General features: G+C 39.4%; 1 protein-coding gene across 1 annotated transcript; it reads left to right on the forward strand.

Moving 5' to 3' along the window:
* Positions 1–3: 3 nt before the first annotated feature.
* LOC101853582 (zinc finger MYND domain-containing protein 12) lies at positions 4–11,275 on the forward strand. The gene is made up of 8 exons (XM_005107828.2): positions 4–576; positions 4,608–4,749; positions 5,773–5,944; positions 7,248–7,417; positions 8,278–8,400; positions 9,082–9,217; positions 9,921–10,066; positions 10,505–11,275. Exons 1-8 carry the CDS (start codon positions 470–472, stop codon positions 10,619–10,621), a joined length of 1,113 nt encoding a protein of 370 aa, XP_005107885.1. The 5' UTR covers positions 4–469; the 3' UTR covers positions 10,622–11,275.
* The last annotated feature ends 475 nt before the right edge of the window (positions 11,276–11,750 follow it).

The following is an 11,750-nucleotide window of genomic DNA, read 5'->3' on the forward strand; positions in this document are numbered from 1 at the left end:
AACATCTTTTCGAGAATGAGCGAGATATGCTTGCCTTTCCTCGATTTCTCACATGCTCAATGAAAGTCAACGATGACTTTTCATTGGAGCTGAAAATGGCGTTTGTTCAAGGAAAGCTTTATGATATTTTCAATCACTAAAATTATGTTATTATGCATAGCGGAGGCCTAAACATATCGAAACAAAAGGCACGTTGTTTGTTCTTGTTTTTATTAGACTACAATGCAACACGATCAAACCTAGTCGATTAGCTACTCGAATGAAACAGAAGAGCTGGAAGTAATATTCGATTCCTAGCAGACGTTCTTACTAGCAACAATATAAACAACATGGCCGCTGTGTAAAATTTGGTGTTTACCCTCGGAAAACTGTCGCAACTGCAAAGGCAGGCCATTATCCGTGTCAGGCCAATTGTTTTAAAAAAGAAAGTAACGGATTGTCTGTTTCAAGTGACTGACAGTCGCTTAAAATGGATATAAATCCATTAGCCAACCCTAAAGGGGTAAAACTTTTATGTGAACTGTGCCAAATCCCAGCTTTTCTGCAGTGTAAATTTTGCAACGTTACTTATTACTGGTAAGCCCTACATTTATTGTTATTATTGCTGTTATTTTTTATGTTGTTGTTGCTTATATTATTGTGCATGATTGCTGTTACAGCACTTGTCCTGGAGCCTTCGTAATTATTTTCTAATATATCTTGTGACGTTTGTACAGTGGTTGGATAAATCTCAGTCACCCGCCCAGTTAAAAACAATTATGATTGAAATTTAATGGTATGGCAAAGTATTTGCTTGGGAAATCAATGCTTTAGGCACGTAGTAGGAACATATTGGCACCTTGTCAAGCTATCTGGTGGTGTGTTAATACCAGGCACTTTTTAGATATGTTTCACGATGCGGTGGAATCAGGTGCTCGTCAATTTTTGGGCACGTGGAGTTATTGGTATCATCAGAAAGCTCACGCTTTTGCTTTGCTTCCAATGAAATAAATATCCATTTATCTTGAATAGAAATCAAGATATCTGCGCTTGAAGGATAGAGAGGTTGTCTGGTTTCTGTGGTGAAATTAGCGAGAAAATGGCCACCAAAGTTTGGTAACTCCAATAGCTGAAGAGTCTTTGAAACTTAAAAATAACATATTTTGTGCCTTTAATAAATGTTTTTCACATCGAAATGCAGACTTGCTTACTGTTATGGATAATCCGTAACTGTTACAGGAAAATAACATCGGCTATGGAGTTACGGAAAGCTGAGATGTTACGGAAAACTTCATCCTTTAAGAAAAAAAAAATCCCATGGAAATTTAAGGTCGGGTAGCTGGGGAGCCCAATTTCAAACCCAATAACTGTCTTATTCCTGCGTAAACGCAAGTAATGAGTGCAATCAGTCGAGACTTACTTTTGCTCTCTGCAGGATAGCCTAGTAGGCTTGCGAAGCGACACGCACTCTGCCTGTGACCGTGCCGTTGGGTTATAATGGGGAGTTAACTAAGTCACGATTGTGTCAGGCAGTCAAGTCTATGGTACGTCTTTCGTTAAAGTCAAAATTTAAGTGACTTAAGGCCCTTGTCAAAGGCCAGAGGTCGAGGGTGATGTTGAAAATGAAAACAAATCAAAAGGTTGTTAATGATAGGCCCTAAAGCCCCTAATAGGCTATCACAACAGGATTTCGTAAGTCACAACGGCTATAATAATTTGAAGTGTACAAACTTAAACAGCATTGTGCGATTCAATCGTTTTTACACAGAAATCTAGATCTAGACATTTAAACAGGGTATTTTATGTGGATGGGTACCTCCGACCGATGAAAAGTAAGTCACTTATGTTAAATAGTCTTCCAGAAAAAGTAAGTACTATGCTTTAGGAATTTTACCATTTGTTACTGAAAAAATGCTAATTGTTACTGATTTTCAAATTTTAAAGTAGGCGAGTCTGGAAATGTGATTTTATATAGACATACAGTCGAACCTGCCTTAACGGAAACCTGTGTAAAACGGAAACCTGTGTAAAACGGAAACCTGTCTTTACGGAATCTCCCCGCTCCCCTCTTTAATTATCTGTATAAAATGGAAACCTGTCCAACGCGGAAACGGAAAGAAAAATCCGCTCCCTTCCGAGTGTTTCACCTGTCTAAGACGGAAAATGCTTTGCACGCTCAGCCCTGATTTGAAACAAAACTCGCAAGTTTGATTCCGCCGACTCTAAACTTAACGCTATGGCCATGCCGCTGGGCGAGGAAGGGGAGTCGTAGGGGTGCAATGGGGGTAGAGTAGAAGTTACTCTATGTTACCCCATCATGTGAGCGCTGAGCGCTGCAGATGGTCAGTGTAGTGTGGGTGTGATATCTCAGGACTGCCCGTGAGAGTGCTCGAGTAGCCAGCCACTACGAAAACTTTCCTGGGTAGCCAGAAGCCAGAGGTGTGAAATTAAATTGACCAATGCCTGCCGCCCTGATCGTACGGCCATCCGAGAAAAGATTTCCTCGAATCGTTGTTACAATGATGGCAGTGAGGGGTAGCATTGGTGGGTGGGACTAAGGGGGGAAGCAAAGGAGAAGTTCAAACGTTTCTGTTTTTAATAGGTCAAACAGTGGTCCTATGAAAGGCAAGCACTGGAGGTAATTGAATAAGTAAGACTGACGCCTGTCACTATCAGACAGGATAGCAGCTGAGAGGTGTGAAGTTTTGACCACTGCTTGCCGTTCGGACAAGCGATCCTTGATCCCACCGGCTGGGCCTTTGAACCCCCCAAACCACCCCCCCCCCCCCTAAATTCCCCTGTCTAAGACGGAATTTTTTTCCCGCTCCCTTGCGATTCTGTCTTACACAGGTTCGACTGTATAAGAGGTTAAGCAAAATAATAAAAATTCACTAAAAATGTCCAAACTGTTGGAAGAACACCTGTTTCTCCGATTTTGTTATTTTGATGAGCACCTGAATTCACCACGCTGCCTCGCATATTTTTCCTAATGCTTTGCATCAGTTCATATATATATATATATATATATATATATATATATATATATATATATATATATATATATATATATATACACAGTCGAACCTGCCCTGACGGCCACCTCTATAAGACGGCCACCTGTACAAACGGCCACTTTCCATTTCCCCCCTTGCGTTTTTTCTATATAATTTAACTGTGTAAAACGGGCACCTGTCCAACGCGGCTGCGGCCACAATAATTTAACACACAACCCCTATAATACTAAGCAATAATACCTGTCTAAGACGGTCACCTTAGTGACTCCATTGCGTTTTGTCATAAATTGTGCATTGGCCCCTGGCGTTGTGGGCGAGCCGTCATAATTCAATCACCTGTCGTTGTTGTTTGGTAGTCCCTCCAACCGATCATGTTGCGTAGGCCCCTCCTACTGTTGACCAATAGCTACCAATTTTCAGCTGCTGGTGAGGTAAGCGTGTGATCCCTCATAACCCATAAGCCCCGCCCAGAACTCATACACTAATCGTAAGTGAGATGAGTGGTTACTGTTTACCCAGTCTGTAATAAAGTAACAAAGGACGTCAACATGAACTTGTTACAAAAGCGTCCCTCGTTCTCCGAGTGGTGGCGACCCATATGTTTGTTTTAACATGGCACTCGGTCTTCCTCGTCTGATACATTTCGTTTTATTGTCACCATTGTGCAAAATCAGCGACAAAATAAAAATTACAAACGAAATACAAACCAACAGCAACAACACCAATAAAGGCAACAACAATGGGGCTACTTTCGATTGGGGTCTCAGATGGGAATGATTTGTTTCCTTTATCTTGATCAGTCCTGCCTAAGACGGCCACCTTTTCTCCTTGACAATGAGTGGCCATCTTACACAGGTTTGACTGTATATATATATATAATATATATATATATATATATATATATATATATATATAAATGTGTACATTTATTATTATGTCTTTAGTTCTAGCAAAAATTCTGCAATGTTTGATAATTTTTCCTGCAGGATTTAAATTATAAATTGCACTCTTCTCCACAAGCCTGATACTTACACATCTGATCATTTTCTAAAACCTAACCATTCCAATCCCCAACTGCTCGCAGTCAGTGCTCAAGATCTCTTCTCTCTCATTCTCTCCCTCATTCTCTCTCTCTCTCCCTCGTTCTCTCTCTCTCTCTCTCTCTCTCTCTCTCTCTCTCTCTCTCTCTCCCTCTTCCCCCCTCTCTCTCTCTTTCTCACTATCTCTCCCTCCACCCCTCCACCCCCCCTCTCTCTCTCTCTCTCTCTCTCTCTCTCTCTCTCTCTCTCTCTCTCTCTCTCTCTCTCCCCCCTCCCTCTCTCCCTCCCCCTCTCTCTCTTTCTCTCTCATTCAACTCAATGGGCGTCATAATTAAAAATTCTTTACAAATGCAGGGAATTTTTATGAAGCTTCTTTAAAATTTAATGTGACATCTGATTTGCGAGCACAAATTTGCTTCCAAATGTCTTGTATTACATGCTGTCCACACTGCACCATGTATGGATTAATTGTGTTCCCCTGCCGTCTTCTACTTTTATCCCATTGTGGTGTTCATACTCTTTACTCCACATTTAAGTGTTGGTAATTATTTTTCGGGGGTAATTTTTTCTCCAGTTCCCTGGAGCACCAGAAGGCTGACTGGATTGGCATTCATGAAAAGATTTGTGACAGACTTGCATTTCTAAGGCAGCCAGTTCCTTTTCTAGCATCTAGGGAGGATCGGGAAAGGAGACAAAAGGAGGTTCAAGTTAAAAAGGTAATTTCTGATTTTTCAGCAGTCACATTATCATTTACCAGATTAGATATTGATTTACTCAAGAGAAATATAATATTCTTACCTCTTGGATGTATTTTTGCAAGCAGATTATAAAACTATCTGATTCATCAAGGTAAAATTGGGAAAAAGGAAGAGAGTAAAGTTGTTTTTTTCAAAGATAGAAATCACAGGATGAAAGAAGCTAAATTATTCAAGTTATTGAGTAGAGAGTTATAATCTTATTACATTTTTGAGGTCATACCATTTTGAACTTAACAGATTAACTTGTTTTTCTAAATTATCTCTTTTTGTTTGTCTTTTTACACACAAAAATATACAGTAAAACACGGGTAAATCGAATTTGTCGGGAATTGGAAATAGTGTTTGAGATATCCGTAATTCGTCAAGTCCGTGAAAGCCCCAAATACAAAGAAATAGAGAGAAAATCAAGGGAGGTAAAAGAGAACATTAAAACCAGTAACGGGGTTAGCTCCCTTGATGAACATGTTGACAGTGTGAGGGCAAGAAGATGAATGAAAGTGGAAAGCAGAAAATCTCACATGTGCACAGCGGACGCCTACGTCATTCCTTTCATCTCATTTCATTGGCTAACAGAAAGTTACACCTCTTGCCACCCGCACCGCGCGCATCATACAGCATGATTGTACACGTGGCGAGCCAGTCATGTGGTGCAGTCAGCATCACTCCCCAACCCCCCTTCCCCATTCCCCCTTCCCCCAGCCTCTCGTGGTGACCACGTTTTTTCTGTAACAATAAAAAAACCCCACCTACCCGCGGCCAGAAAGACTGTAAAGCCGGGTCTTTAGTTGAGAATGCGGAGTGGATTTGTTCGAGATTTGAGTGTGGTGCATTCCGAGTGTTTGGGAACTCCGTGAAGTCAATACAAAGAAAACATAAGGACTAAAACGGGACTGACTATATTATGTTCGAGATACCCGAGAATTTGTGATTTTCATGTTCGAGATTCGTGGACTCTACTGTAACTTTTTGTATAATCTACAGATTGAATTGATCGAAATGACGAGAACTCTTGCTCAGAAGATGCTGTTTGAAGGCAAGCATGAAGAAGCAGTACCAGCAGCCATGCAGTCTCTGAGATATTCTATAGAGGTGTATGGAGTGTCCACTATAGAGCTGGTGCCTTCTTACTTGATACTTGGTGAAGCTAGTGTTGGTAAGACAATATGCAATACACTATGATCAGGAAATAAAATTTCATATTTCTCTTCTTTGGCGCTTGAAGGTAATTTAATCTTTCTCACTTTTGGAAAGTAGTAATACTCCATAAAGGTTGTTTTCTTCCCTAAATAAGCTTTAAATAGAGACTCATGAAAAATATCAAATAAGTTAATTTGCTTTAATGTTTTATCAAAGAAACTTCATGTTTGCAAAGGGCAACTTGGCTTTTCATATTCAGCCGAACTGAGACGTCAAAAAGAGTGAAGAACATTGTTGAGTCTTTTTAGAAATTTGAAAAGTGTAAACCGGCTGTGTGCTTGAGTGTATACAATAATGTGTGTGTGTTTGTTCTGAGGGGGGGGGGGGGGTATTTGTGTGTGAGAGAGAGAGAGAGAGAGAGAGAGAGAGAGAGAGAGAGAGAGAGAGAGAGAGAGAGAGAGAGAGAGAGAGAGAGAGAGAGAGAGAGAGAGAGAGAGAGAGAGAGAGAGAGAGAGAGAGAGATTGTTCATTAATATTATGATATTCCTATTACTTTTCTCTGTCAGCATCTGACTGCAAGGGAAATTTCTTTCAAGGGTAATAAAGTTGTTCTTGTCTTTTCTTGACAGATTTTATCTAAATCATTTGATTGCTGTAGTTATATTTGGGACTTTATTTAAGAGTTACAGTGTCATTACTGGTTTTGTTTGTTTAAAAAACTTAGAGGATTTCTTTATGATGTTTCCATTTTCCTTGAACTTGAAGGCTTTTTCTTCAAATTGCATCTATGTTACATTGAAACAATGAAACAATTGTTGTTTAATTTTGTTCTTTAAACAATTTTCACAATTTTTCATGACCTTGTATTTAACTTGTAATTTAAAAAAAAGAAACATACAGTATTTAGAAATTGCTTTCAATTTCCTCTCAGAAAGTATCTACTTTCATTGGGTTATCTGTTTAAATAAATAAACACAGCCATTTATAGAATGTAACTTTAAAAGTAAAACCCTTTGCACACTTCTACACTCGCTAATCCAAAAAGCTGAAATAAACTACACACACAAGCAGATGCAAAATGAGGGGTACTGAAAGGGTTAAAATTTTATACTAGCATATCCGAATAAAGATGTCTCAAATCAAGGCAGTATGCATATTAAGAATAATTAATAATATGTTTTCATACACACTCGCTTGCACCCATGTGCTCACTCAATCTTTGACAGACAATTACAAACACACATACTGTAAAAGCTGTGCTAGCGATACCAGTATTGTCTATTCAGAGATGTTATTTACCTGCTTCTTCCTTACAACAGGTCTTGGGAAACTTACACAAGCAGAAGAGTACCTTGCCAAAGCTGACTGGACTGTGTTAAAAACCCCGGACTGCTCGAGGGCTATTCAGTCAAAACTGTACCGAAATCTGGGCCTTCTGTATGCTGCTAAGGGAGACTTCCCAGAGGCTCTTAACAACTTTGCAGATGATGTAAGTTCATGAATGTTTTAATGGTTTCTTGGTTTTTGTTTATTTTTTACTTGGCTGCTTTATACAACTGTCTTGTCAAAAAGAGGACATCATTTCCTTTCCATTATACTCCTGTGTTCAGTCAATGAATGTGTAGTAGTCTTACTACTATAATGTCAGAGTTTAGAGAGCATGCCTTTATTTAAATCAGATTATATAAGAAACTTTTCTTTGTAATCATTACTCAAGATAATATTTGATAGACAAACAAATAGTATGTCATGACTCATTATCTCGTGATCAGTGACTCTCTTTCTCATGTTATCATGGGTGGGTGGATTCCTTCTTCCACTTCAAGCAAACTCATGTATATACCCATTCACACACAGACACCCATATACACAGGTACCCACACACACACACACACACACACACCCACACACACACACACAAACACACACTCACACACACACACACACACACGCACGCACACACACACAGACACACTCATACACACACATACACACATACTACAGACTTGCACACACAGTTACATACATGACAACAAACACATACACGCACACACAAGCACACACACAGACACAGGCGCACATACTACACACCTGCACACACAGTCACATATTTGCAAACAAAAACAGTCACATACAAACACACACACACACTTACACACACACACACACACACACACACACACACACACACACACACACAGGCTTGAGGCTCTAGGCTTTAACATGACTTAGAAGAGAAGTGCTGTTCTTTCCCTGTTCACCTTTTCTTTCTGTATATTCACTTGTTTTGCGGTTTGGGATGAACAATCTAGTTTTTCAAATATCTGATTGATTTTCTGTTTATTTCAGATTTATCACGCATCAGAGGAGTTTGGTACTGATGACATCAGAACAGCAGGAGGTTACTTCCACATGGGCAATGTTTTCTTCAGGCAGGGCAAAATGGATGTGGCGGACTCATTGTACAGACAGGTGCTGGCTTAGTTACGGCTTTTTTGAATGGTGATAATATGATCTACATGTATTGTTGTAAATGCTTTATTCTCTCCCCCCCAAATTGACACAATATAGATCTTTTAAAAGGGTCAGCTTCTGTTCTGCCTGTCAGGGTCTGTTTGAATTGAGTAGGATTAGGCACAATAGAGAAACAAATGTTTTGTTTTAAAAAAGTCTTTTATGTCAATTGATTCTTAGGAACCTTTACTTGTGGTAGCTTGATTTTTGCAGGTAAACATGAAACATGTCAATGAATTCACGTTGACTGTGAAGAAACAAAAGAAGCTTTTTGATACAGTGTTTGTTTTTTCATGTGAATAATTGTGCTTCAGAGAGGTTGTAATGTTGTGTCCGGACAAGTAATGCACCTTTTTATTTGTCAAAAGTCAAGGTAATAAACAAACAGTTGTTTTATTAATTGATTTTAAGATCTGATAACAATGTTTATTAATTTTTCTTTTTTTGGGAATCAGCTTTCTGCCTTAAGACATATTCTTTTTCCATTTTTGTTGGTTAAATAATTCCTACATTTTCATCCCAGTGAGAAGACAGCGAAGAAACGGTCTCAAATTTACAATGAGAACTAAATTCTTGTATACCCCTGATGATATCTGTTGTGTTGAGATCTCTCTCTCTCTTTCTCTGTAACGTGTCCAGGTGATTAATATCTGGTACAGCCACCTGGCTGATGTCCTCAAGTCTAACACTCCAAGCGAGGAAGAACTTGCTCAGAGTCGCACCCGCATCCTGGGACCTGTGAAAGGAATGTTTGAGGAAATGGGCAGTGGACTGGGTAAGATTAATGCGCTTTGTTTTGTATTAATCTTGCACAAAACCAGCAACAAAGGGAGGAAAAAACCCCGACTTCATAACCCCCCCTCCTCCCCCACTTTAAAGAAATTAAAGAAAGAAAAACGAATTAGCTTGCCTTACGGTAGTCCTGAGCTGCGACCACCTCCGATTGAAATTTCAGGTGGGAATGGTTTATTTTCTTCATTTTGATCAGTCCTGCCTATGTAAGACAGCTACCTATCTTAGACAGCCATTTATCCTTGCGTCAGTGGGTGACCGTCATACTCAGATTTGCCATGTATATGCCCATTACATATTGAAGCACTGTACTTACATAAAGTTAATTTTTCCCAAAACGTAAAAAACTACAGTACAATAGGGATAGGTCGAACACAGAAGACTCGAAATCACGCATCCGTCGAACTGTGCCTGTGGTCTGTTTTTTTTTTTCTTTCTTTATCTTTGGAAGATATCCTTCAAACTATCGTGGTCAGTCATGACGAATTTGAGCTGTGTTATACTGTATATGTTTAATAAAAATCTTGATTCAGCTTTGGCGGATTATTTTGTTGATAAGGTGAGAGATATTATGAGCATCTCTTAAATGTGTCCCAAAAAAATGTTATATGGTCTAACGGAAACGTTTTGAAATCATTGAATGATGAAAGAGTGAGGTTGTCTATGTTCTTTTGATTCTATCTTAGATGAGGCGCAGGAAGCCGAAGCTGTTCAAATTCTCAACTCAATCCACGACATCCGGGAACATCAGACGACGCGGCTGCCCCAGGACCTGGCTCAGGCCTGTCACGCTCTAGCCATGCTGTACTTTGTGCTGGGAGATATCAAGAAGGTACAGAAAAATGGGTGCTTTGTTCGTCATCCACACATTATTTTTCTTCTTCTTCTTCTTCTTCTTCTTCTTCTTCTTCTTCTTCTTCTTCTTCTTCTTTTTCTTCTTCTTCTTCTTCTTCTTCTTGAATTTCCTAAAAACTTGACATTTCTTGATTACTTGTTTGATTTACTTAACATTGACAAATTTGACTTTCCCTCGGTTGACTTTTATTTGTTTGAAATTGTGTTGAAACTGGTGCAGAGATAAACGAGTCATCTCCCTGCAAATGCTTCCTTTTTTTTTGTTGGACACCCTGTACATGTATTGAATTTGTTTTAAAGCTCAATGGTTGTTTTTATTTTTTTGCTTTTATTGATGAAAAAGATATCACTTGCCATCAAGTGAGGGCTTTTAGGCTCTGATCTCTGAATAAACCCCAATTCCTTTCTATTTCAGGCTAAAGAGTACGGCCGAAAAGCTATCGTTGCCAGTGACCAAGTGAAGGATGATGACTTTTCACAGTCGTTGGTGGAATTCATGAAGTTGTGTGAGCGGCAAGGCACTGTCAACTAAGAACAACTAAAGATTGAGCAGTAACTCCTGAAGGAGAACTATTTGCCTTTCTGGAATCTTCTGGAAATAGGGAAAAGTTGGAATGTTCTAAGCGTTTTATTTCTTTTCTGGTCTTTGTGTCCTTTGGTGTTTTAGCATTGCTACCGTTTAATTTTTTTTTACAATTCGGACAGTTTGTTTTTGAGTAATTTCTTGATCTAAGTAATAAGCACCACTAGTTATCGGGTAATGAGGATTTAGATGAATGTGAAAACTGAGGCTTCTGTGATGAGGTTATGAAAGTCTGTAAATTTTGTGTGTGTGTCTGTAAAAGAGAGAGGAAAAGAGAGAGAGAGAGAAAGAGAGAGAAAGAGAAAGAGAGAGAGCACCGTTCTATTTATCCAAACTGCATGAACGAGTCAGACGAGGTTCTGTTGCTGAGACTCAAATTTTATACTTCTGTGCTAACATTCAACCATGTCACATAGTGATTTCCAGGAAGGAGTTCAATCCATTCAAACAAAGGAATATGTTCACTGTTTCCAAACAATCAACCAAAGCCACAACTGACCTGCAAATAATTGTTATGATGGTCTTGTCTGTTGAATAATAATGATGTATAATAGTTTTTCCTTGGAAAGAAAAATGAAATAAAGATTATAATCTTTTCTATTTTCAACAAATCTATATATGTTTATCTTTATAAGCAATATTTCGAACCTTCAAGCAATATATCTCATCAGGCCAGCTGTATGAAGCTGTAGCTTACACCCAGGGATTATTATGTGGGAATTTCAGAGTGGTAGGTCTGGATCCTGCTCGCTAAATTTGAGAGTGGCGATTTGCGATTCAGTCGGCTTCAAAGAATTGCGAGTACGCAAGCGCTCGTGGAACTGTGGCCGAACACTGACTGAAACAGAACAGTGTCATATCAACGCCATTTGGCGAGCGCGAGTCCCACTCTTGTTCCGCCATCTTCTCCGCCCAACACCCTTTGTTGCGCTGCTCTATCAACTGACCTCAATTAGTGACCCCCATAAATTCACCCCTCCCCCCCAACCCCATGATTCGCTAAAACAATTGCTCCATAAAATTCCTTCTGTCTATTGGTTGGACCCCGTTCATTTTGTTTTAATAGGGGGGTTGGACT

The sequence above is a fragment of the Aplysia californica genome, unplaced genomic scaffold (genome assembly GCF_000002075.1).
Source record: "Aplysia californica isolate F4 #8 unplaced genomic scaffold, AplCal3.0 scaffold00635, whole genome shotgun sequence".
Lineage (NCBI taxonomy): Eukaryota > Metazoa > Mollusca > Gastropoda > Aplysiida > Aplysiidae > Aplysia > Aplysia californica.

Excerpts from the sequence above, each read along its gene's own strand:
- LOC101853582 (XM_005107828.2), top strand. The coding sequence starts at position 470 with ATGGATATAAATCCATTAGCCAACCCTAAAGGGGTAAAACTTTTATGT. Across the intron at positions 577-4,607 it reads TGCAACGTTACTTATTACTG|TTCCCTGGAGCACCAGAAGG; the intron begins GTAAGCCCTACA and ends TTTTTTCTCCAG. Across the intron at positions 4,750-5,772 it reads AGGAGGTTCAAGTTAAAAAG|ATTGAATTGATCGAAATGAC; the intron begins GTAATTTCTGAT and ends TATAATCTACAG.